Source organism: Falco naumanni, chromosome 10 (genome assembly GCF_017639655.2).
Source record: "Falco naumanni isolate bFalNau1 chromosome 10, bFalNau1.pat, whole genome shotgun sequence".
Taxonomy (NCBI): domain Eukaryota; kingdom Metazoa; phylum Chordata; class Aves; order Falconiformes; family Falconidae; genus Falco; species Falco naumanni.
Window position 1 is genome coordinate 4,667,453 of NC_054063.1, and position 24,513 is coordinate 4,691,965.

Consider the following 24,513-nt stretch of genomic DNA (forward strand, 5'->3'; position numbering starts at 1 on the left):
CTAGTTGTTCCAAGTTGCCGTTATTGTTGAAAGACAGCTCATCAATGGAGTCCAGAAAACGACCTATCTCACCTTAAAATTAGCTACAGGTAGCCGTAGTTGCACTCTTAAGTTCCAACAGCCCACACTGTCTCTTGACTCTAACGGAGCTAATATAACTGACTAGCTCACGTGCAGCTGCCTAAAAGTAAGGAAGCAAAATAAATCCTACCCCCATTTTTTTCCACATATTTTGACAAAGGAAATTTTAAAATGTATTTTGCTTTAGCCTAGAAAGACGTTTACAAGTAAAAAGAGATTTTTTTTCATTTCCCCCCCCATGAATCCACCTTTCTCAGTTAGCTGTTGTTTCTAATGAAAATACTCTATAAAATCTTTTAAATCCCCAGTAATTTAAAACTTCCTTTTGGGAGAACACTCCCCTTCCCATAGAATAACATCTTGTAACTCGGGCATCTGTCAAAGTGTGTAGTTTTTCAGTATTGTACTGGGGCTTTGATTATGAAACACTTCCTTTTCACCTGCACCAGGGTCTGCATTTACGACTTTCAAGGACTAGAATAAGGTAAGACATTTTGATTAGCACATGCCAGACGGGGAAGCAAGGCTCTATTTTTATGCATGTGTGCGTATCTTTACCCGGTAGTGGAGGCAGTCCTTTTGGCTACCCACGCTATTTCCTTTATTTGTTAAATTGTAACACAAGGGTCATGCCAGATTCTTCAGCTACTGGTATCAATTCTTTTTACAAAGATTTATTCATGATACCCAGGACATATAGAGAAAAATAAACTGGAAACAGTGTAATTATCCCTATTGTCATCATGCTAGCAAAATCTGCCTTAACACAAGTGTTTACTACAGAAACATTTATGAAAGTGCTTGTTTTCTTCTTGAAGTGCTAAATGCACACAGTTTACTTTTTCAAGACAGTAGATATCTAATGAAAAACAGGCATAAGCATTTTAACAGTCTATAATGTTTCTTTGTTTTTTCAGTATATACAAAGCTTATTTGATAAATATTATTCAATTATACAAGAAAACTAGTAAACTAGCTGTCTGCCAGGCATATTTCTGCTTTTTTTCTGGCTTATTTAATTTGCTTTATTTGATTATTTAGGGAAAATGGAGCCTGTAAATTTTCAGTAATAATTGAACTGCTGTGGTGTAAGAAAGAAAGAGAAAGAAAGAATAAACACACAGAGAAGTATCTCACCATTGAATTAATCTGAAGGAAAACTACCGATTTGTTTTACCTCAGCATTTGTACATTTAGAGAATTAAAATTTCAGATGAAGGATGATTTTTTTGTATTCTATATAAAAAGAAAAAAGTACAATGAGGTACTAATTAAAAAGTACAGGCAGAAGTAAGAGAACATACTTACATGAACATAGGAAATTCAGTCTGGACTGATCTATAGACTTAATGCAAGTATTACAGATCTTTAATGCTGAAGATTTTGCAAGTAGATTAGAAAAAAGATAACATTAGCAATTGCATTGTGTATGATACCTTTAGTATCACATATATACATATATACGCATATAGTGTAGTTTTCAACCACACATGAGAAAATATGCATACTTAGGTGTATCATAATAGATCTAAAAAATGTAAATGCAGGAAACGTTTGCAACATGCAGCTATTAAAACCAAGGAAGGGCATAATAAGGATTTCCTTCAGTTTCTTGTATGCCTCCGAATTATCCATACTGTCAGTTGGTTTGATAACTAAGCCGATAATGTTAAAAGCTGAATGGATATTCACTGTATATCTGACTGGATCAGTAGGACTTAATTGCTGCTTGTAAGTGACAGCAGTGACCACCCTTCCCAAAGAAGGAAATGGGGTGCTCTCATTAAAAATATCCCTTAAAACAACCTGAGTCTGCTTCCTTGGGTTTTGCTTTGTGGAATCTTCTCATACTGAAGCAAGGATTGATTGGCAAGAAAACAACATTTCTCAGAACAAAATACTACATAGGAAATCTTTTTGTCTTAAACAATTAGTTGGATTAGTGTTGTAAGTACAAGAAACTGTAAATACTCTGTGTTGAAGAGAAGGACAGATGGACTCCAGTGAGGAAAGTTTAGAGAACAGATTGGGGAAGAGCTAGAAACATAACTTCTTCCCATTAAATGTATCATTAGCAAAGGTTTAAACTATACCTCCTGCAATTTTATTAGTAATGATAAGCAAACTAAAATAATGATAGAAACTAATAGATCTAAAATGGAGAGATCATGTAGTTGAAGTGCTACTCTTCTGGAGTATTAAGCGTACCTGCATTATTCCTGGCATGTTCACTGAACCCATTCTCTAGAGAAGCCGCCACATTAATCCTCTACCATTGGATTTCTTATTACATTCTTTTTCTAACCATATAGTTAGAAAGTTTTTCCGAACAACTAACCTCAACACATTTTCTTGCATATTAATCCAGCTCTATCTCCTTCTACCCCCATTAGGTATGGAAAACAACTGATCACCATTTTCTAACTTTTTTTATTGTTTGACAAATTGTCGTCACGGCTGGAATTATTTGCCAGTAATGTAGGTCCCTACAGGTGAGCTACATGTTAAAGGCTCTGTAACAATCAATGGACAGGTAGCCAAAAGAGTCACTGGAATCTAGACCGCCACTCAATTAACAACATGTAGGTACTTAATTATCTAAAGTGGAGTCATTCTTGACCATATCGATTCCCTCTCCACCGACTATCACGGGAGCTTGACACCTTACACATAACTTGCTAGAGCCAAGAAGCTGAATCCCATCCCATGTGTCCCTCTTCTTCATTCTCAAGCTTTTTCTTGTGGGGTGGGGATTACCTCAACCCTGTATTTATTTTCTGTAAATAGGAAACCTGGGGGCCAAGAAGCACTGCTAAGGAACCAAAAGGAGTTCGGTAGGAAGTAACGCCCCTCCACAGCCGTGCGCACCTGCCAGAGAAAATGCTGTTCTCTGCCCGCCCCGATTTATTTCCATTTTGCCAGGACTATTGAGGGATTCTTGGGGATTTTTTTTCATTTGCTTGTTTTTAAAGCTAGTATTTCAGCAGGTTGTGTGAGCCCTCTCTGCACCTTAATAGCCTTTCATTTGTGGTTTTAGCTTGCCAAGAAACCTTCAGCCTTCTCTTATTGGCCCAAAATGCAAATAACCTGGCTACTTGCATATTCTAAATCCCAGTCTAAATTAAGAGCATGAACTCCCTCTGTAGACAGTGGAAACAACGGGCAGTTTACAGGGCAAAAAATCTGCACACAAACAGCATGTAAACTGTTTTTGTTATACTGAATTCATAAATACTCGTTTTCCAGCAATACACCACCATTGCACAGGCATCTTATTTAGTTTATCTTGTGCATGACGTCATTGGCATTTTTGTTCTGCAAAGCTGTGGAAAAGGTCAGATACAGCACAGACATACCGACTTTTCTCCCCCTTATTCCAATGAAAATACTAAAACACATTAACGAAAGATTTTAAAATAAAAAAAATGCCAATACATCCACATTTGTATGTCAGAAAATATTGATGGAAAGTAGGATCTTGAGAGATGTTAAGCACTTCTAATTCCACTGAGAATCAGAAATGTTGTGAATGTTCAGCACACATCAGGATCTCGCTATATATCCGTCCAAATACAACAGAAGTTTTGCCTTCATATGAATCACAGGTGTGAGCAAAGATAACTTTAATTTTTAGCTTCACACAATCTCTTTCGAACTGTATGTCTCAACATGTCATAACGTTCTTGTTTTCTATCAGAGCTGAAATTCCACATTGGAAAGCTGGACCACTGAGAATTGTTGTTAGCCTGAGATCAAATTATTTTGGTCTTGGAGGGGTTTTTTTGCTTGTTTTGGTTTTTGGAATGTTTTTTTTTTTCTTGGGGAGAACAACGTCTGCCTCATAGTTACTACTAGTGTATTCTTATCACCAGGGCATCAGGTGAAAAGACTTCTAGAGAAGAACAAAAGAAAGGTTTTTCCCCATTTATTCTTCTATTGGGAAGATGTGGGAGAAAGTCTGTTCAGCTAGCACTGCCCGTCTGCCTTGCAAGAGATCAAATGTGCTCAAGCCATTCCATTTCTGGAATACAGTGCAAAACACCACATTTTCCCTAACCTGTTTTCAAATTACAGTGAGCCTGTAAGATGGAATGGGTTATTTCTTATCAAAGCAGAAAAAGACTAATTGGGTGCATTTACAGTAGGATAATGAAGGCTGTGTAATATCATCCTCTTAATGCCATTTTGTGTTTTAACAAAATAAAAACCAGTAACAGCAAAGATACAAAATTGTATTTTGTAACCGAGTATCTATCTTTTAACATTCCGCCTAATTGTCTGATACTTTAATGAACTTAATATAAAAATACTTTTTGAAAGTATTTGATGCAAGTATTATTCTGTAGCTCCTTTCTGCATTACTACGGATGTATTTTATGTCTGAAATGCCTACTTGTGAGGCTTTTTGTGTTACAATATTGCAACATACTTGTTAATGAAGCAATTGGCATTGTGTCCCGTTAAAAAATAAAAGCCATGAAAGCACTGACCTCTTTTCCTACGGGTCCCCTTATTTTAGTACACATAATTTGATGACTCACTTATTGTAATTTAGAAATAAGATTTTAAGTGGATAATAGAACATAGAACAGCCCAGGTTGGAAGGGACCTTCAAAAATCATCTGGTTCAACCTGTTATCTAGCACCCCGTCCACTCGAGACTTCAAAACCTCAGTGATGGGGACTCCACTAAGTCCCTGGGAGACTGACCGTTTTACTGCCGAAGATTTCTTTTATCAAGATGAAACCTCTCCCAGTGCAGCTTGTACCCTTTGCCCCTTGTCCTCTCCACGTGGCTCCTTGTGAAGAGACAGCCTCCATCCTCTTTGTAGCTGCCTTTTAGGTACTGGAAAGCTGTGATGAGATCCCCCCCAGCCTTCTCTTCTCCAGGGTGAAAAGACCTAACTCCTTCAGTCCCTCCTCACAGAACAGGTTCTCCAGCTCTTCGATCCTCTTTGTGGCCCTCCTTTGGACCCTCTCCAGCCTGTGTCTTTTTTGAATTGCACAGATTAGGACTGGGCACAGTACTCCAGGTGTGGCCTGACAAACGCTGGCTAGACCAGGATGATCACAACTCTGTTTCTGCTAGTAGAATGCATCCGTAGTAGATGCATCTGTGTAGAGCTATTAACACATGTACCTTCAGTAATAAAAATAAGAAACAATATAATAGGCATCATTTCACACTAGGCAGGAGGTTGAGGCAAAATACTTCAGATCTCTGTTGCCTATAAATAAGAAAAGCTTCTCAGCTTTTGGCAACATTAGAAGTTGCTCACCAGGAGACAGGTAACTGTCATCAGCAGCTCCTCACATCATTTCTTATCAGTGGGTAAGCAGTAATTCCTCCTGAGATCTTGCAGGAGCAGAAACAGCTCCCTTGCATTTGGTAGGTGTGAGCTTCCACTGAGCTGACCGTTCAAAAGAGGAGGTAATTGGTGACTTAGGAATTAAATGGAAACATAAGCCAAGAACCAACCTCCTTCAGGCAAGCATCAGAACTTGGGAAAAGAGCCTCTGCATTTACAAGTCCTGGACCTGCCCTCTGAGTCAGAGGTTCCCAGCTGTTGCAGGACTCTGCCAGAGTTGCTGCTTCCCAAAAAGCTGAGCTCTAACCTCATCAGGAGCTGAAAGCCAAGCTCTGTTGCCTCTTACAGAGCTGAGGTACGTATTTGCTTCTGAGAGAGGCGGCGGCTGCAAAGCCATCCTCCTCCTTGGCCCACGGAAAAAATTGCTGGAGCAGTGGGTCTCCTGGAATTTCAATGAGGCTTTGGCGTGTAGCCTCTCTGCCCGAAGAGCCGTGGACTGGGGAGGCGTAAGACTAGAAATGGCAGTAGGGTGTGCAGTCTGTATTGATCCACTACTAGCAGAACTGGAAACCCTTGCAAATGGTATTTCTTAGATTATTTCAAATTCTCAGTGCTTTTCTCAGATAAACCCTCATCAAGAGGACCTCTGCTTCAACCAGACTTGTTTCGGATATGAAGCTGATCTGATTGTACTGGCTAGCAACCTGTTCTTGATACAATTAGTCATTAGGTTAACATCTAACCAAATAGCACAGATACATTATTCTCCTGTAAGTTTTACAAAGCAAGAATCAAAACAAAGTGTTCTTTATAATTTCTCACAATTCTGATGGGTATATTAATCAACTTTCAGAATTTTTCTCTGAAGATTTTACTCTGTTTTTTCCTTTTTTATACACAACTAGTCTAAAAAATCAATGTGCTGCTTGAACCAAAAAACATTTTTAAAAGATATAAGATGATCTAACATGTGGTAGTCACAGTTTTGTTACAGTGATATATGTTGTGTGAATAATAGCTCTGGCAGCAGACATTGATGTAATAACAGGAAATTATTAGTTGATATCAGTGTAATTCAGAACAGAAAACAGCCCTTCATTCAGAAGGTATCTATAATATCTAGCTCTGTTTGATACTGAGCTGCAGGTGGTAAAAATGGCCGAAAGATTCACTCAGTGAAAATTGCCTACATTGTACAGAAATTACAAAATGGGAAAATGATAGAGAACAATAGCAAAGAATTTTGAAGGATGAAGAAAATGACTCTTCTCTTAATACTTTTATTAAAAGGAAAAAAAAATGTTCTCTGTTCTACGTCCATTAAAGAAGAAACAAGTTCTACATATATAAGGGAAAAAATAATCAAGAGGTTTCTCGAAGACTTAAAGAGCAAACTACTTTCAAAATTCTAGTTGCATGTTAAAGTTCTGTCATCTTCAGATAAATGCAGTGTCATCTTCAAATGATCTCTGCTTACCTTAACACTGAGCAGCTGACATGCAAGTATTTAAGGGTGGGGTGATAATGTTGAACAGAAAGAAAAACCCTAAGTAACTTTTCAACTCTGTGACAGTGTACTCATGTAAATATCACCAAAACAGCATTAAATCTTTAGATCAGTGAAGCAATTCACAGCCTTGTTAGCAACTGGAACGTCTCATTGCTTCTGGATACTCAGATCTGTCCCTGTCCATACTCTGTTCCAAAGAAGTTTGTGCCTTTCCCACCCAGAATTAGGTTTAGCCACAGAAAACCTTGCATTTTGTCATCTCCATGCTCAATTATGGTAAATCTCCATATTCGAGGTTAAAACACTGATCTCAAAAATCTAAAATTGTTTCCAATGCAGGAAAAACAGAAACACGTTACTGGTGTCACTGATAAATACTGAATCAGACTCAAAGATGGACATCTTCAACTAGTTAGCTGGATGATAACAGTCCCCCAATAAAGCATTTGCTTTCTGTAACGTCGGTGTTTCAGTGGAATTACTCCAATGTACAGGAGACAAATTTTCCTGGTAACTTATATCTCAAGCCTAGAATTCACTGCCGTTGCTCATATAATATCAAGAGATTTTCTGTATGTACTTGAGGATGGTCTTAAACAACATATGCATAGTGATTTTAACTGGGAAGCAGGAACAAACCCGACTTATTTTTCATGCAGATGGACATGACTCTGTGAATGGAGTGGGGTTTAATATTTGATTTTAATATTCATTGGTAAGTTGCTGAAACCAAACCCGGCTATGCAACTTCAACACAGAAATTGCAGAAACACCTTTTCCTGCTTTATTCATTACCTCTCAGTAAGCTTGATCATGAAGGGAGCCACTGTACCTCCAGACCCTTCCAAAATATACTGCAAAATCCACTTTAATTCATTTTTTCCCCTGAATATTATACAAAGTAGCCATTCTTGGTGGTTTGTGGCTTTTGTTAAATAAAAATAAAATAGGCTATCCTATCTCATTAATTGTATATAATGGAAATTTCTACCATTAAACACGTAGTAGAATCCTTAGGATTTACTACTTGTTCTCAGAATTAAATCTCCAGTGACAAAAATGCAATTAATTTTCCCTCCAAGCCCAATGTTCTTATTTGTTTAATCCACATTATCATTTCCTTAAAAACTCAAAACTTTTTACTCTGGCTGAAAATGGTATTCTCTCTTGTGCTTTCATTTTATTATTATGAAATGCAGTTACAATTATAGACCAGAGTACATGCTGTTGTGTGAGACAGCCAATGATAATCCTGTCATGTATCAATTTAGAGGCATTAGAGACAGTTTTGTTATAAATGCTTATTGTTCTTTTGACTTGAGCAAATTTCAGATGAACTTCACTGTGAGTTTTTCTGATGGTGAACCTCTCGTGAGGACTAGGCATAACCTAACAGCCACTGCAAATTGCATTAAGCCTTGACAATTAGCCAAAGAACAAATGAATCAATGGAGGAATGAGTACATTGAAGGGTCACCTCAATAAGAAAATAAACCATGTAGTCACAGAGATGGCCATTTTTCAAGCTAAGCTAGAAAAGGCGGCTTCAGACTAATTCTAATTCTTCTGTCTGAGCAGTGCGATTTAAAATTCCTATGGAATAAAAAACGACTAATAGCATTCTTGACAAGGAAAATTGAGGGAATGAGAGCATCAATTGTAAGAATGACTGATAAAATTATTTAATTGACACTAACCTAAAGATAGATTTAGGCACAAAGTATGATGGGCAAGTGATGGATTAAGCCTTTGAGTATAGAAAGAGGCTTTCTTTTGCATCTGACTCTAGCTGAGATGAAGAGATCATTTTACTAGTCATTTGACAAGGAGATGCAAGTATTGTGGGGAAAAATTGGAATAGAGATTGCAGGTTAAAATACACCTTTTCAAACACTTTTAACAAGAACCTGAAGAACAAACTGTAGTCAAAGATAACAGAACTTACACATTTTTGTAATATTGCTTGAATACAAATTTTGACATCTCTTGATATAACTTTAGTGGTTTTGAGTAACACAAAAAACCCCATTTTGTGTCACAGAGAAGCTTCAAGTTTCAAAAATGACTTTTGGAGAACTATCAGTTGAAAGCTAGGATATTTCAGCCAGAAATGCATTTTTGGTAAGGTAAAGGGAAACAATACTTTGCAAAAATCATATTGCTATTTTCCAGATCTGTCTGGTCTGAATTGTGAGGATCATGCAGTGGCTGACAGAACATCCTCAGCAAATGACACAAAGCATCAGATGAAATCTGCGAAGTTGAGCTTCCCATTTGTGCACATTAGCATTTAAGAACTGTATAAAATAAACTTCATTCAAGCAGTTTTAGATCAAAGAACCTACAACACATCCAGACACCCTACTGCTCCTGACAAAAGAGGGTAGGAAAGGGACCTACAAGACAGAGCTCCTGCTTCTAGCCTGGATTAAAAACCTTACACTACATTAAAGTAAAAAAAATAAAATAATCGTTTGCTTTTAAACTGGTGAATGATATGTGTATTGCATCGATCCATAGCCATGTCGGCTCTCCATTCAAGCTCACATACACACTGTGTGAAAGTTTGCAGACAACCTTAAGCAGCTTCAGAAAATGGAGCTGGAAGCACAGCTTAGTCTGTGCAACTTCTGTGATGTTCTTCCTACTGAAAGGTGAATCTGAGGGACTTGTAGTGAATAAACTCAGAGAAAATACAATTTGGTGGGGAATCTCTGCCTTGTAATTCAATGTTGCACGTGCCAATGCCAGCTGTAACCACAGCTAAGGTAAGTAAATAAGTGAAACTTCACGGCTGTAAATTAACAAACAGGTAGTTTGAAAAAGGGGCTAGTCTAATTGCTGGGGAGAGGTACATCCCTAGCCTTTCACACATAACCTTAAAAAAAGAAAGGCCAATAAAGAAAAGAAAAAAAAGTGCAAAAAAATAAGGGGGGGGGGGGGGAGCGCAGGAAAGGAAGGGCAAAAAAAAAAAGAGAGAGAGAGAAAGGAAGGGCAAAAAAAAATTGAGAGAGAGAAAGGCATGTAGGATAATAGAGAGAGTGAAAGGAAGGGGGGAAAAAGAGAGAGAGAAAGGAAGGGGGGAAAAGAGAGAGAGAAAGGAAGGGGGGAAAAGAGAGAGAGAAAGGAAGGGGGGAAAAGAGAGAGAGAAAGGAAGGGGGGGAAAAGAGAGAGAGAAAGGAAGGGGGGAAAAAGAGAGAGAGAAAGGAAGGGGGAAAAAGAGAGAGAGTAAGGGGGGAGAAAAGACAGAGAGAAAAGAACAGGGGAAAAAACAGACAGAAAGAAAGGAAGGGGGGGAAAAGAGAGAGAGAAAGGAAGGGGGGAAAAAAGAGAAAGAGAGAAAGGAAGGGGGGAAAAAGAGAGAGAGAGAAAGGAAGGGGGGAAAAAGAGAAAGAGAGAAATGAATCCGGGGAGGAGAGAGGGGGAAAGGAAGGGGGGAAGAGAGAGAGAAAGGAAGGGCAAAAAAAAAAAGAGAGAGAAAGGAAGGGCAAAAAAAGAGAGAGAGAGAAAGGAAGGGGGGAAAAAAGAGAGAGAGAGAAAGGAAGGGCAAAAAAGAGAGAGAGAGAAAGGAATGGGGGAAAAAAAGAGAGAGAAAAGAAGGGAAAAAAAGGAGAAAGGAAGGGAAAAAAGTGCTATCTCGGATAGAAAGCAGCGGGGGAGTACAGTCACAGGGGTTTAACTCGGCTCCTTTGGCTGCGGTGCTGGAGCGAAGGGCACGGCTCCAAGGGACTGCAAGGGGGGCTCCAGGGCCGGCAGGCACAGCGGGGGTCTCAGTCCCCACCGTTCCCAAACACAAAGCCCGCACCACACCAGCCGCACTTGGCTCCGCTCCCGTACCTGAGTGCCTGAAGTGACCCGTGTCCGCCTCAGGGCGCTTTGTCCCGGCCGAGACCCTGCAGGCGCGGGGGGAGGCACCGCCAGCACCCCCCGCGGCACGGCACGGCACGGCCCCGGCCATTACCGGTGCGCCCGCGGCGGCCCCCCCGTACCTCTAATTGAATCGCTGGAAGTTCACCCCTCCTCACGCGGCGGGCCGGCGGGGGGAAGATGGCCCGGGGGAGGCGGGGGGGAGCTGCCCGCCCCCGGCCCCTCCCGCGCGGTGGTGCCGCAGCCCATAAAGAGCGGAGCGCAGGGCGGCCGGGCAGCTCTGCCTCACGGCCATGTACTGAGGGACGGGCCGCCCGCCGCCGTGGGACCGGACCGGACCTCACAGCGCCGGCTCCTCACAGCGCCGCGGGGCGCGCGCGTCTCCTCACGGCGCCTCCCGCGTCCCGCCGCCTCCCAGCGCCTCCCGCGTCCCGCCGCCGGCCCCGCGCGCGGCAGTGGCGCCCCGGCTGAAGGTACGGCCCCGTGGCGGGGGCCGGGGGCTGCCGGCGGAGGGCAGCGCGATAACGGAGGCCGTTTGCCGTCTCTTTGCAGATGCAGAGGTGCGCTGGCTTCCTCCTGCTGTCTGCCGTCTGCTGCGCCGCCCTGTCGGAAACGCTGGGGCTGGTTCTCTCGGTGAGTAGCGGGCTGACCCCGGCCCCTGCGGCGAGCCCCGGGCGGTGAGGGGGGGTGGTAGTTACAAACCTGGGGGGCTGTCACAAGCTGCCCCGGGCGGTGAGGGGGGGGGGGGGGGGGTGGTTACTTACAAACCTGGGGGGCTGTCACAAGCTGCCCCGGGCGGTGAGGGAGGGGGGGTTAGTTACAAACCTGGGGGGCTGTCACAAGCTGCCCGGTCACAAATAAGGTGGCCGAGGGGGGAAGAAGAGCGTCTCGCTCATAGACCCAAAGCTGGCGCGGGAAAGGGACGCGTGGGCTTTTGTAGAGAGGTGGGTAGGTAAGTGCAAGCAATTAAAAGAAAACACTGCTCTTTAATAAGGTGGTGGTCAGGTTGTGATAGTAACGTGGAGTGTAAAGCCAGCATCTCTGCCTCCAAACTGCGATTTGCAGTTTCCCTTATGTATGAACTCTTCAGATATAAGGGATGTCAGCAGCGGAATTACTGGCTTAGGCAGAGAGAATTCCCCATTAATATTTGCTTCAATATTACTGGCTTTCATTTTTTACAATATTGCTTCATTTCAAGCCTTTAGAAGATGCTTTCTGCTAAGAGAATGTATATTTGGGTGCTGTTAGCTTGGGCTTCAGAAAGCACAGTGTAGTTTGTGCAATAACACACTTGCATTATTTAAGGCAAAAGAAAAAAGGGGCTGGACTTTGAACAGTGCTGGTTACCTACTTGGGCCACGTAAGTCAAGCACTTTTTAAAATTTCTCATTATTTCAAAATGCAGAAAGCTTTTTTTCTTGTAAACCAGTCTGCTGTAGTGTGCTAGGCACTTCTCTGATGTAATTCTGTCTAAACCTGCAAGACTGAAGAAACTCGTTTGGGAGAATGTTTAGCTATTTGTTACATGCCTACTATATAATTGCGTTGTCTTAGACTGTAACTGTTATTTTCTAAAGCAGAATCGTGGTGAGGCTTTATATCCGCGAGCACATCTGGTCATGTTCTGCTTTCAAACTGTAACTTTCATATGACAAATACTTTCCCCCCCTCTGGTAGTGTTACAAAATCTTATAATGCCTTAGATACCAAGGGAAGAATAATGTAATGTGACATTTTGGCACTTCTCAATGTATTTCAGGTTACACCTTTAAATCTATTTGAAAATGGCTTTGCTCCCTGGCTTTATTGTAGTACTTTTTTTTCTTCTAATAAACCAAAACCAATTAAAATAATAACATGCAAACTAATGACTGTAAACATTAATGTTTCACTGTGTGAAAAGTATTTAATGTACAGGTGTTCAAAGTATAGGAACACACTGATTTACAAAGTGGAAAATCACAAATGTAGATTATAAGAAAAGTGAAATGCAGTGATAAGCTGTCTCTGTTATCTGTACTCTTACTACTATTTCTTGTTAACATAATAATACTCATTATCAATGTTTCTTTGTTTTCAGTCTTGGTAATAGTAAGCATCTGTAGTATTTGTCATCTGTAATTCTATTTAACCTTAAGGATACCTAAATAAAAAATAATGCATCTTAAATGTATTAACTGGTTCTGTAAATGTCTGGAAGTACATTTGCCCTGAAGCATAGCGAACCAAATTGGTGAAGATACTGTGGGGAAATGTACTTGTGCCATTTTATCTAAGACTGGATAATAGGAATCATCCTTTGCTGCAGGCTGTAATATCAGCTTTTACTGATAAAGGAATAGCCCTTTGCAAGGGGGACAGAAGAGGCAGCAGGGGTATGTAAGATAGTTTACATGAATAGTTTTTTGGAGGCTCTTTGCAGTTTTCCTTTAAGCAAACTACTTGGCAACATTTTCTAAAACCAGAAAAAAAATAGTAGTAAAAACAGCTTCCCAAATTATAAGCGAATGTACAAACTTACATTTTCTTTGACTTCCTCTGAATTCAGTAAAAGCTTCAGCAAGTATGTTGTACAGGACTGGATCTGTAAATGTCGTAAATCCTAAGTGCAAATTCAGAAGAAAAGTTATTTAGCAACACGTTAGTTGCTTCTCTGTCATTTTGTACATCAAAAGTGCCCTTCATGGTCTTATCTTTGAAAATTATGAAAAGCAAGCAATATACAAAGGTTAAGTCAATTAACTCCTCTGATTTTTAATTTATTTATCAGATGCAGTAGATAACCACAGATCTTTTAATGAGAAACATGGTTTCACCGGTAAACGTGAAATACAGCCTGATGAGGATATTAAAGCAGGTAATGAAATTCTGAAAGCTGGTGTTGTTGGTCTGAGGTTTTTTTTTTTTTTCTGTTTAGCAATTTATTTTGTTAGAGTTAATTACCTAGATACAAGGCTATTCCTGCACTTCAACAGAAATCCTAGTAAACATATGAAAGGAAGAAGAATTAAATTTGGCCATTCAGTGTACTCTGTATACACAGTCATAAAGTTTAAAACATCTTGGTGCCTAGGGAAGAGTACCATAATTATGTTGTTTTAAAAGTGTAATAGATCATATTGCTTTGAATAAACCTAGCCTTTTTTTTTTTTTTTTTCCCCGTAAGGCATATATATATTTCAAGTGTCACCCTAGACAATCAAGAGTTCCTTCTTTGCAGCAAAGAAGTGAGCCCCTAAAGGAATCTTTCAGTAGGGAAAGCTATAGAAATTGGCAAATATTTTTTTTTTTCTATTCAGATACTCCAGAGCTGAGACTAGACCTCAGAAGTTTATGGCACTGTTTGTAAGAGTCTTTAGTATTAAAAAAAAATAATGAAATTCCATGTTAAGTCTTGCAGTATTTCCCATATTTAAGCAAGATAGATTATCTTCATTAAAAGTCTCAGCCCCAGAGCTCTCACAGGTTATTTTAAATCTACCCAGCACCATGCAAATGTAACTAACACTAAATAAGTTCATAAATAAAGGAAATGTGCTTAATTACAATTTCATGGACATAATTACTTTGTAAATAGAACAGTAACGTTAATACATTTCTTAGTTGCTACATTCTCAGAAAGGCTGCCAGTTTAGTCCTGATTGTGTAGTTACATAGTGAGGTTTTGTGTGGGTGGTTGTTTTTTTGGGGGCTTGTTGAGTTTTTGTTTGTGGGGCTTTTTTGTGGTTGGTGTGGTGGTCCCCCTGCCCCTTTCTTTAAAATAACCTACCTCCTCAAACAGTGGTGTAGAAATAGTATTTTGCTAGTTAGAAACAATGTGAAATTAAGACTTTTGTAATCTAACAATGAGGCTCACATTGTATCAAATGCGTTGCCGGTTGTGGATATACCACTAGGTCATCTACAGGAATATGATTTTTAAGAGTTATGGAACTCTTTTTGTCTGGTAATGCTGCACCTTCACCATTACAAGTAAACCCAACCAAACTCCTCTGGAGGGGGTCTGAAAATTATGTAACTGCCTCTGTTCCAAACCTAATCTTAGAAGCTCTTCTTTCATCAAAAGTTATTTATAGAGTTTATAATAAGTTATTTATAAAGTTTCTAATAAAGTTCCTATCCAAAGGAGATCTGATTATAGAAAATGAAGAAGGTAGTCAGAATTCTTATTTTAATTGAAAATGAAGGATTCTTTTAAGTTAAGTTCTGATTATTTACAGAAGTATCTTAAAATGGCAATATACTTACGTATTATTGTGAAAATTCATGCAAAGGACTGCTTTCTCTCCTTGAAGGAATGCTGCAAAATTCACAAGCTCTCTAGATAACTAGAAGAACTTGTAAGCTGTATTAGTTACATAACACTGGGTCCAGGAGGATAAAAACCCAAACCAACCCATGAGCATAATTAGGAAAATCTTTAGAGTCTGCAAGTAATTGGCTATACAGATTTAAGGTCAACATATCAGAGTATATAGAAATATACATGTACGGTATGCTCAGGTCACTAAAGAAAAATATTTATCTAATAAATATAACATTTGTAATAAAATCTGGATCAATAAACTACTAATATAATAACGATTAATCATAACAAATCTGTAACAGGTTAGGTGGGAATAAAATTTGATGTTTTCATTAAGTAAATTAACACAAGTATTACTAATGTAAGTAATAACAGCATCTTTGCTGGAAGACAGGATTTTTAGATGTAAATTTCTTAAATGCTGACACTAAATACCGGAAACCACTGTGTCCCTTACAACTCCTCATCAATATTTTTTTAATTTGTGCTACAGAGCTCAGTCTGCCGCCTTACCTGTATGCCACTAGAGGCATAAATATTCTCTTCGATCATGGAAGAAGTCCCCCCAAACACCTGCTGCAAAGTCAGTCTTCAAGGCTGTGTTCTGAGATTAAATGTCCCTATGATAACATTAAGGGACAGTGTTTTCAATGATGTAATAATGGCTTGCTAGTCAGATACTGGTGCTTATCTGTTCTGGATGCAGAGAACTGAAAATCTTAGGGAAATTGCCTACCACTCTCCATCCTGTTGATAAAAAGCAAGATATGTCTGTGGGGCTTTTCTTTTTTTAATTTATTTATTTTTATTAAAAAAGACACACAAAGTGTACTTCTCAGCCTCCTAAAGTGCAATAACAAGCTCTCAGGGAGCTTGATAAATTGGGCCATTTAAAAAGCATCAAAAGGCCTACTTCCACCAGATCAGATCAGTATGTTTTATTAGAGATATAGGCAAAAACATACCTTTCTGAGCTTTTAGTGAAGTCCCAGGCCTAGCTTTTAGGCAACGTATCACTTCTGTATCACTTGAGTGCTTTATTTGGAACAAAGTCAGGCCACTTGAAGAACTTTTAACTGTTTTGCAAAGCTGTTGAACTTATTTGCCAAATTTGCCTTTGCCTTCAACCTCAGGCTAGTGGATACAAAGCAGAGAGCTGAGAACAGAGGATAACTCATCTGCAGCAGAACTGTGACCATTAAGGTGTCAAAGCAGCTCCTATGCAGCAATAGCTATGCAGCTGGGCCACTTTGATCCTGAGAACTGGACTTGCCTACCTTACACCGGCTTTGCTCTTCCATGAAAAAAGATTTTCCATTAATGATTTTACAAATAGCTTTGAGTACTCTCTACTACATAAGCTCTACTCTATACATATACTCTACTACATACGCTACATGCAATAGATTTTTATACCTCATTAATGTTAAGTAACAACCAACTTGTTTTATAGGGGATCTTGGAAGACCGCTGGCTGATGAAAACATTGTGCGCACAGTAATTGAATTTTTGACTTACTTGCATCTTAAAGGTTAGTGAACCCCTTTTCATCTGTCACTTTCTGGTGTGAAATTTACTGAGAAGATAGGACTATCCTTGAAGGTACAAGTCAGCGACAGATTTGAGCATGCAAGACTTTGAACAGTATCTCTGGTCGGGGGAAGGAACTGTCAATTCCATTTTAGTGCACTTGGGGAATAGGCCTGAGTTAGAGACTGCAGGTAGTCCTGCCAAACTGCAGATGATGGATGTCCAACACAGCAGGGTTCTAATACCATTGGATTACTCCAGGCACTGTGAAAATAATAACAGCTGCTACTAGAATTGTATAGATCCAGCTTTTAGAAGAATTGAAAACAAACTATATACAGTCTGATTACATGGGAGCTCGTTTAAACCAATTCAATAACAAATAAGACCTCAGTTTAATGACAAGAACTGTTGGTTGAAATTCTGAGACACTTGTTAGCGCCAAAGAACTACATCTCCCTTTCTGCATACCTTCAACAATAAAGTCACATCATAAATTGCAACAACACTAAGCTGAATGTTGGCAAATAGCTCAAAATGCTGCTAGTAAAAACTCTGCAGTTTAAAAATTGTGACAAGAACTGTAAAACTGAGCTTACAGCTGATTCTGTAAGAATGGTAATTTTAATATAGCATTAGGTAAAGAAGAAATCTGGCTGCTTCTGAGTTTGGCTTTTTAAAAAAACCAACCACTACCACAATTCCAAGTTTTTATAAACCTCTTCAGCCCTTCTAAACTGTCTACAAAGTGGTCAAAACCATAATATGTACCTGAGAAGAAAACAACAGAAGGAAGAAGGTTATTTTTACTGCAAATGTTTGAGGAATCCTCTGTCTCAGAAAGCAGACAACTCAATAAATCTATATTCATACCTTTGTATACATCAAATTATAAGCAATTTTGTGGCAAGTGTATGCTGTGGAATAGTAACAAAGAACTGTGTGTGACATTTGTATTTTGATTTAATTATTAAAAGAGACTTTCAAGAGATCTATTCATTTTCTGCATATCTAGGAAACAAAATTCAAGATCTCTTTGGCATCATCTTCTGAATGGTTTGTATCCACTCAAGCGAAATAATTCTCACTACTGAAAATAGCAACCCAGAGCTTATTGAGTCAACTTTGCGTTTGAAACAAATTCTTTATGGTTAGTAATAAGGTGCAGAGATAAATATATATTTAAAGTAGATTATTAGCATGTGTATTTACTCTGGACAAAGTAGTAGCCTGCTGCTTGTGCCACTGTGAAGAAGGAGCCCTGAACACTCCTTTACCCTAGGAACCAATAACTGGGTGCAATACAAAGGGTGTGAAACATGCTGAGCTCAAGCATGATGGGTAGACTAAGAGCTGCTAAGTTAGGCAAGAAAATTAAAATGCATCTTGTAGAAATATAAGTTACTGCTTCCCTGGGACAAATGAGCAAAAAAGGCTGTATTGTAACACTATGTAACAAGTCCTTGTTTAGGACAGTGATGGTATCATTTGTTATTATAAAAAGGAATCTCTAGATCATATAAAATGTTTTTTCCCTGAGATTGATGTACTCCCAGGTTTCAAAAGACATCTAGATCATACTATCCCTTAACAATATTTATTGGCAAGACCTAATACAAACTCTTAGACAAAATCAGAGCTGTAGATTTAGATGGGGGAAAAACATACTTTATGGTAGGAATGTTTAATGTTTTTGCTACTTTAAAGATACTGGTTTAGGTATGTTCCTGACTCCTGCTCGTAGGATTCAGATTCAGGGAATGGCTATTCAGGTTAGACATACGTGTCAATCTGCAAGATAAAGTGAATATTTTAACTGTTCAGTAATATCTTGGCAATAACTAAAAGTGGTCTTCAGCTCTTTCTCTTGAAAAGTGTTTCCTCCAACTTTAAAGGCTTTTCATATAGAGCAGGCTGTAGCGTGGCAGCCATAATTGCATAATATTAAAATTTTTGAGATGCTGGGTTCTAGTAAAGTTAATTGACATAATAAAATTGATATAATTTCACTGTCATTCTGTCACTGCTGTTTCTAAAGTGGTGAAATTATAGTAGGGTGGTATTAACATTCACAAGAAAAAAACAATAGTTCATAAAATAGAATATGAAAAGTTCAAGGATTTGATCTCACAGTTAAGAGAAAATATGAAAATGTATACTACTGAAATTGGATTTCATTATTTGCTACGAATAATATGCATAATGACATATGCGTTAATTCTCTTGGTTTTTACCTTTTTGCAGAGGTGGGAGCACTTGACAAACTACCTTCACCAGACGAAATGAACCAGTCTTGAAGAAGAATGCATTTTTATTTGGTTGTAGTGTAGATTTAGATTGAATTCTAAACAAAAGATCCAAATGGGCTGAAGATGAGAAGGATTGTTTGCATTAATCTGATAAATGGTAAACAGCATTCTGCCCTCTATTGGTTGTTTTTTGTTTGTTTGGGGTTTTTTTTGTTTGGGTTGTTTTTTTTTTTCCCCTCTCCTGTGATGTTACGGTGTAAAGCTTTGCCTTGGTAAAACTTTTCTGTAGGTATATGATAAAATAAAAATAAAGAGCAACTACATTGTTTCATTTTAAAATTAAATACATACCAGCACACAATACATCATATACAAACCCAGGTTAAATTGTAAGATTTCACTGTATCTGTACTCTGTACAATTGCAGTAAAATAAAACATAAATGCTACATATTAGGTACTTCAGCTAACTGAGAAAAAGCACACTGACTTCAAACTGCTGCCATACTTTTTAGTCTTTTTAGGTCACAGATCTGTCTGTACTGCTGCACTTCATGAAAGCCTTACCTCCTGTTCATATTTTCACAGACATGAAATAAACTCACGTTCATTTTAAATTTTGTATGCTTTACCTGTAATACAGCTGCCCACTGAGCAAAGCATACCTTCATGCGCTACACATTTAACTGTTCTGTACAAGCGGTAGGTTTACACAAATCCTCTGTGTAGAGTTCCTACTCCTATGTTGTCAAGAATACTGGATCTGTATTCTTTAATGAAGAAACTCTCCTGTCTGCTCCAAGATTTAAAAAGTATTTTATGAGATGCTTTAATGAGAGTCTGGCAAAATGCTTGGATATATGCTTAATCCCTAGGGAAAAGCTTTAATGCACTGGGACCAGAATGAGGAAAGGTTTAAGAGGAAAATCATAGAGTGAGGAAAGGTTTGAGCCTTTCCTTTTGGAAAGGCTTCTCATATTCAGATAACTTTCACTCTCTGCATAGTGCAATGAATTACCATCCTTCCAAAATGATGCTGTGCACTAGTGCACACAAATTGACAGGTTATTACGCAGCCTGTTTCTCACTTTTAGCATAGCAGTGTACATGCTAGGTGCCAAGCCACTAGTGTCTGGTTTGAACCCCCAGGGCTATCTCACCTTGTCAATCAGCCTGTGCTCTTCCTCTGGTAATAACTCAGCCTCTGATCTAATAGTGTCTGATGTTCACTTTCCAAAGCATACAAAATGTACTTTTTGTCAGAGCCAATGAACTTTTGAGCAAGCCCTTCAGACAACGTTTTATTGTTCTTTTCTCTTTTTTTTTTTGAGTAATAAAAAAGTATACACTGCTAATATACATGCTGCTAGTTCAACATTATTTCGTAAATTTATGGGCTTCCAAAAATGTGAAAGAAAAAGAAAAAAAAAGACTGAAATTTAACTTCTGTACATTAGTATAGTTCAGTAATTCCAAACTCTCATTTTCACTAGTAATGCCTGTATTTCCCATCACAAACTTGAAGCAGAGCTCTAAAATTAAGAGGCATTCTTTCACTGAATTCCATGGACTTTGGTTCCTTGACTTCTAAGAACTACTACCCATCTGCAGAGCTCAGTAACAAGCCATCTGCCTAGGGCAAAACAGCTGAATCTATGATCAAATAAAAAGAATGTAAACTTAGCGTTGATTTTTTTCTTTTGAAATAGGATAAGAAATTGACTTCAAAATTAGAAAACAGTTATTACTTAGATCAAATTAGCACATTGTCAGCTCATTAAAGTTGAAATGGCCTTGCTAGACTGTTTATTTGAAATTCTGAAATTTGAGATTATTTGAAACACTGAAAACCTCACAGGATCAAGTTCCCTGGAAGATTTATATCTCTGTCTAAGCAGGGAGGCCCACAAGTTTTTATTGTGCTGCACTTCTGTATGCATATATTATCAAAAACACATTATAATCTAATTACCAAAAGCAGTCCACATACTTTCACTTGATAATTACTGCATTCAAACACGTACTGGTAATATTTCAAAATACAGAGAGGTAAAATTTTTGGACTGTTTCTTCACCCTCTACAGCTCTTACCTTTGCAAAAACAAAGGGGCAAAACAAAATAAAGGGGCATTCTCCTGGATCAATTTCAGTAACATTCTTACTTTATTTAAAGCATGTGTGACATCTCAGACATAAATTCTGCAAATATTTGGAATGACAGCTCCATAATCAGCCCCTCAGACAAATACCTGATAAAAGATGGCCTTTAAGCCACAATGTGAAAGCAATCAGTTTCAACGGGGCAAAGAGACAATAAAAAGATGTGACAAGTTTCAGTAGAAAATTTTTAAAAATCCATATTTCCTCCTCATCGTTTCGTTTATTTGTTAATTTGCATACATTGTATCCCAGTTTTGTGTAAGATTAGATCAAATATATATCTGCACTAAAGACAAAATCCAAAGTCTATTAAAAAAACTTTTTTGCAAAGTTTGCCAGTGATATGAAATTACCCAGCATACAAGTTTAATTCTGACAATGGAGAGAAGGCTTGCATGATGCTGAATGACTGGACAATAAAATAGCAGATGAAATTAAATGCTGATGCAAGCAAAGTAATATACACAGCAAAAACCAACTCTAATTTTGCGTACACATAATGATGGTCTTAAATTATCTATGGAAAAATAGCTTAGACTCATTGCACACAGTCCTCTAAAAAACGTCATTTTAAACCTCAGCAGCAGTTAGAAAGGCAAATGGAGTGTCAGGAATTATAATAAAAGTAGCCAAAACCAAACCAGAAAACATCATTATGCCACCATACACCCAACTTTGAACCAGCTGCAGTCCTGGTCAGCTCATTGTAAAAACTAAGCACTGTAGAACCAGAAAAGTTATAGAGAAAAGTGACAAATACCTTCAGCAACAGGGAACAACTTCTATACACAGAGAGACTAAGCAGATTGTGACTTAGCTAGGGAAAGAGGCTAGGAAGGAGAGAGATGACAGTCTTAAATGTCATGGCAAAAGTGCTTAGTGAATTCACTTCTTGTAACCCAGGATTTAATGATTACCCAATAAAATGATCAAGTAATATATTTAAACCCCACCCCCAGAAAAAGTCCTTTCCCATACATCTCATGATGAAATTGTGGCACTGACAGGCACAGGACATTATGGAGGCTATAGGTGCCAAAGGGGAACAGTTATATTCACAGAAGAAAAGTCCTTCAAGGTCCAGATGAAACCACTACCCCAATAAAGTCCAATTAAATTGTTTCTTAGAACAGATTACGGACATGCGTGCACAGAGCTATAAAGCAACCCTTACAACCTGATCCATAATTCAGCAATTAATTAAGACAGGGCTTCCTCACCTGCACAGCACCTGATGCCAGTTTACAAAAGAAAGTTGGAAATTACACATTTTTGGCTAAAATTTGCAGCAATTAATACTACCCACAACCAAAAAGGTATAATTTTATACAGTGCTTCACCCGTCAGGTAATCTCACTAAGACTTTTTAAAATGCAGATCAATTCAGCACAAAAGAGGGAGTTTCTGGTGGCACGGCTGACATAAAGCAGTCTATTCAAATTAGGAAGTCATTAGCCAGCTGACAGGATACAAGTAGCTTCCCACCTGTCTACTTACGTAAAGGTCAACCTCCAAAATTAACATAAAAGAATTGGGTACAACTCAGAATACTGATGACATTTGAGGGGGGTTGATATAATTCTGCTTTCAAGTTTAATGTTATCATAGCTAAAACCACTACAGCCCTTTTTGCTGAACTGGTGCGCTCCCTAAGGTAACAGAGGAGCTTGGTGTGAGTTAGTTTACAAAAGATTCTGACAATTTCTTAGCTTTTCAAGAGGCATGATATGAGATAGTATATGAAGCGACACATGAATAACTCACAGAAAAAGTGATGAAAATTTTATACATGATTAAAGAAAAAGCAACAAGTTAGAAATGGATACCAGAAATACTTTGTAATTGGTCCAGGATACAAACTACCTCAGAAGATCTCTAAGGCATATATAGGATTAAAAGAAAGTTTAGAACTGAGTTTTATTAGCAGAACAAATGATTTTTCACCTATTAACAAAGTACATTAACACTGCAGTGCTTCTGTTACTACTTTGTGTTCTATGATTTATTTTTAAATAAACACAAATAATGATTCTGATCCTTAATTTTGTGAGGACTGAGCATGACATGGGCCAGCCATAGGAAACTGCAACTCACAGATCACTCTAGTACTTACATTCGGTAGTTGGGGGTATACAAATGCCAGTCGCTAAGATTTTTAATACCTGATAGCACAGGGTATTTGTAAATTCATGTGCCACACAGCATCTCCCAGAAACAAGCTTTAAAAAGCCAGAGTTGAGCTGTAGATGAGAATTATCTCCTTGCTTCTAAGGCACTACATTATTCCCAAATACTTGATCAAATTCCCTTGACATTCGACTCCCACATGTTCCATTATCCGTGGTATTTCTAATTGAATTGATCTCCACAGATTTTCCACTAATTAAGTACATATAAATCATACAAACTTTCTGTGTGCGGGGAGACGAGTCTCATATGGAAGGGCTGTCCAAGGGGAAATTCTAAAATACCAGAATACAATCTCTCTCAAACCAGAATAAAATGTTACCGTTCAGTTTGCAATTTTTTTTTCCTTTGATACATTTTCTAATATAAATTTTGACTATGATTTTAAAATGCTTAAATAACTCATATATATATATATATATATAAACAACTCATATAAATATATATAAAAATAACTTAAGTCATTCAGAATGGATTGCTTCCATAATTTCCCCTTCAGAATGTTTATAACGTCTTATGTTTCCTTGAAATCATTTATGGCATTAAATGTCACTCTATCAGAAAATAATTGATCTGATCTGATGAATGTTATGGCTATTATTTATATTTATCAATATTAAAGGTGGTATTTCTTGACCAGATTTTAAACTGAGGCTCTGATTATTTCCATCAACATAAGTTCCTATGTCGTATTTGTAGAATGAGTATTCTTTGCTTACTATTTATTCAGATGTCAGTGTAGGGGAAATCACACCCCGCTTCCCCAAGCCCTTCCTGCAGTTTCATAGGGTTTCCTATCCTTCTAGAACTCCTAATCTAAAAGATCATAGATTTAGGAATCATTAGCTTTCTGGGGGTTTTCACGTCTACTATTCTCTGCAGCTATTAAAACTCTACTCAAAGTAGTCTGCAAAGACTGGAGTGAGAATTTGAAGCATCTCTTCAAAACAGTTTGGGGACACTTCTGTTGGGTAACTTCTTTTAGGAGTCTTCACAGAAGCTTTAGGTACTTGAACTAAAGAGGGCAGCTCTCTAAGTGAAGGTCTGAATCATCTTCTGCTCTCTGCTAGCTAGAGAGCAAGCCCCAGCTCTGAACCTGGAGTAACCTTTCAAATTGGGTATTTTGGTTTGCTGCTTCAAATCAAGCAGAATGAACACAGGCCCTAAGACTTTGAGAACGTGGGAGCAGACAGGAAAAATAACCATGTTTTTACAGCTGTTACATTTTTGCACCACTTTTCAAATCACAGTTTTGCAAATTCCGCCTGCTTGGCTTTCATGCTGGTTACATATTTAGTCACTGTTTCGAGAT

At 38.4% G+C, this 24,513-nt stretch overlaps 2 protein-coding genes across 2 annotated transcripts in view; one reads left to right on the plus strand and one right to left on the minus strand.

Annotated features, from left to right (window-relative positions):
- The window catches only part of TESMIN (testis expressed metallothionein like protein), a 79,502-nt gene that overhangs the window by 14,184 nt on the left and 40,805 nt on the right, over window positions 1-24,513 (minus strand). Inside the window, exons 20-23 of the mRNA XM_040608852.1 lie at window positions 21,775-21,844; window positions 18,841-18,950; window positions 15,590-15,696; window positions 13,292-13,372 (exon numbers count right to left, since the gene is read on the minus strand). The gene's annotated coding sequence lies outside the window, so the exon portion shown is untranslated. The remainder of the gene's footprint in view (window positions 1-13,291; window positions 13,373-15,589; window positions 15,697-18,840; window positions 18,951-21,774; window positions 21,845-24,513) is intronic.
- Window positions 10,893-19,176, plus strand: GAL (galanin and GMAP prepropeptide). Its single transcript, XM_040609051.1, has 6 exons — window positions 10,893-11,240; window positions 11,320-11,400; window positions 12,076-12,130; window positions 13,541-13,627; window positions 16,530-16,607; window positions 18,851-19,176. The coding sequence occupies exons 2-6, from the start codon at window positions 11,320-11,322 to the stop codon at window positions 18,901-18,903; spliced, it is 354 nt and encodes a 117-aa protein (XP_040464985.1). The 5' UTR covers window positions 10,893-11,240; the 3' UTR covers window positions 18,904-19,176.

What these genes read in the sequence shown, in the direction of transcription:
- GAL (XM_040609051.1), top strand. Translation starts at nt 11,320, where the DNA reads ATGCAGAGGTGCGCTGGCTTCCTCCTGCTGTCTGCCGTCTGCTGCGCC. An exon ending in CGCTGGGGCTGGTTCTCTCG is followed by an intron (nt 11,401 to 12,075) that starts GTGAGTAGCGGG and finishes GCATTATTTAAG; the next exon opens with GCAAAAGAAAAAAGGGGCTG. An exon ending in GACTTACTTGCATCTTAAAG is followed by an intron (nt 16,608 to 18,850) that starts GTTAGTGAACCC and finishes ACCTTTTTGCAG; the next exon opens with AGGTGGGAGCACTTGACAAA.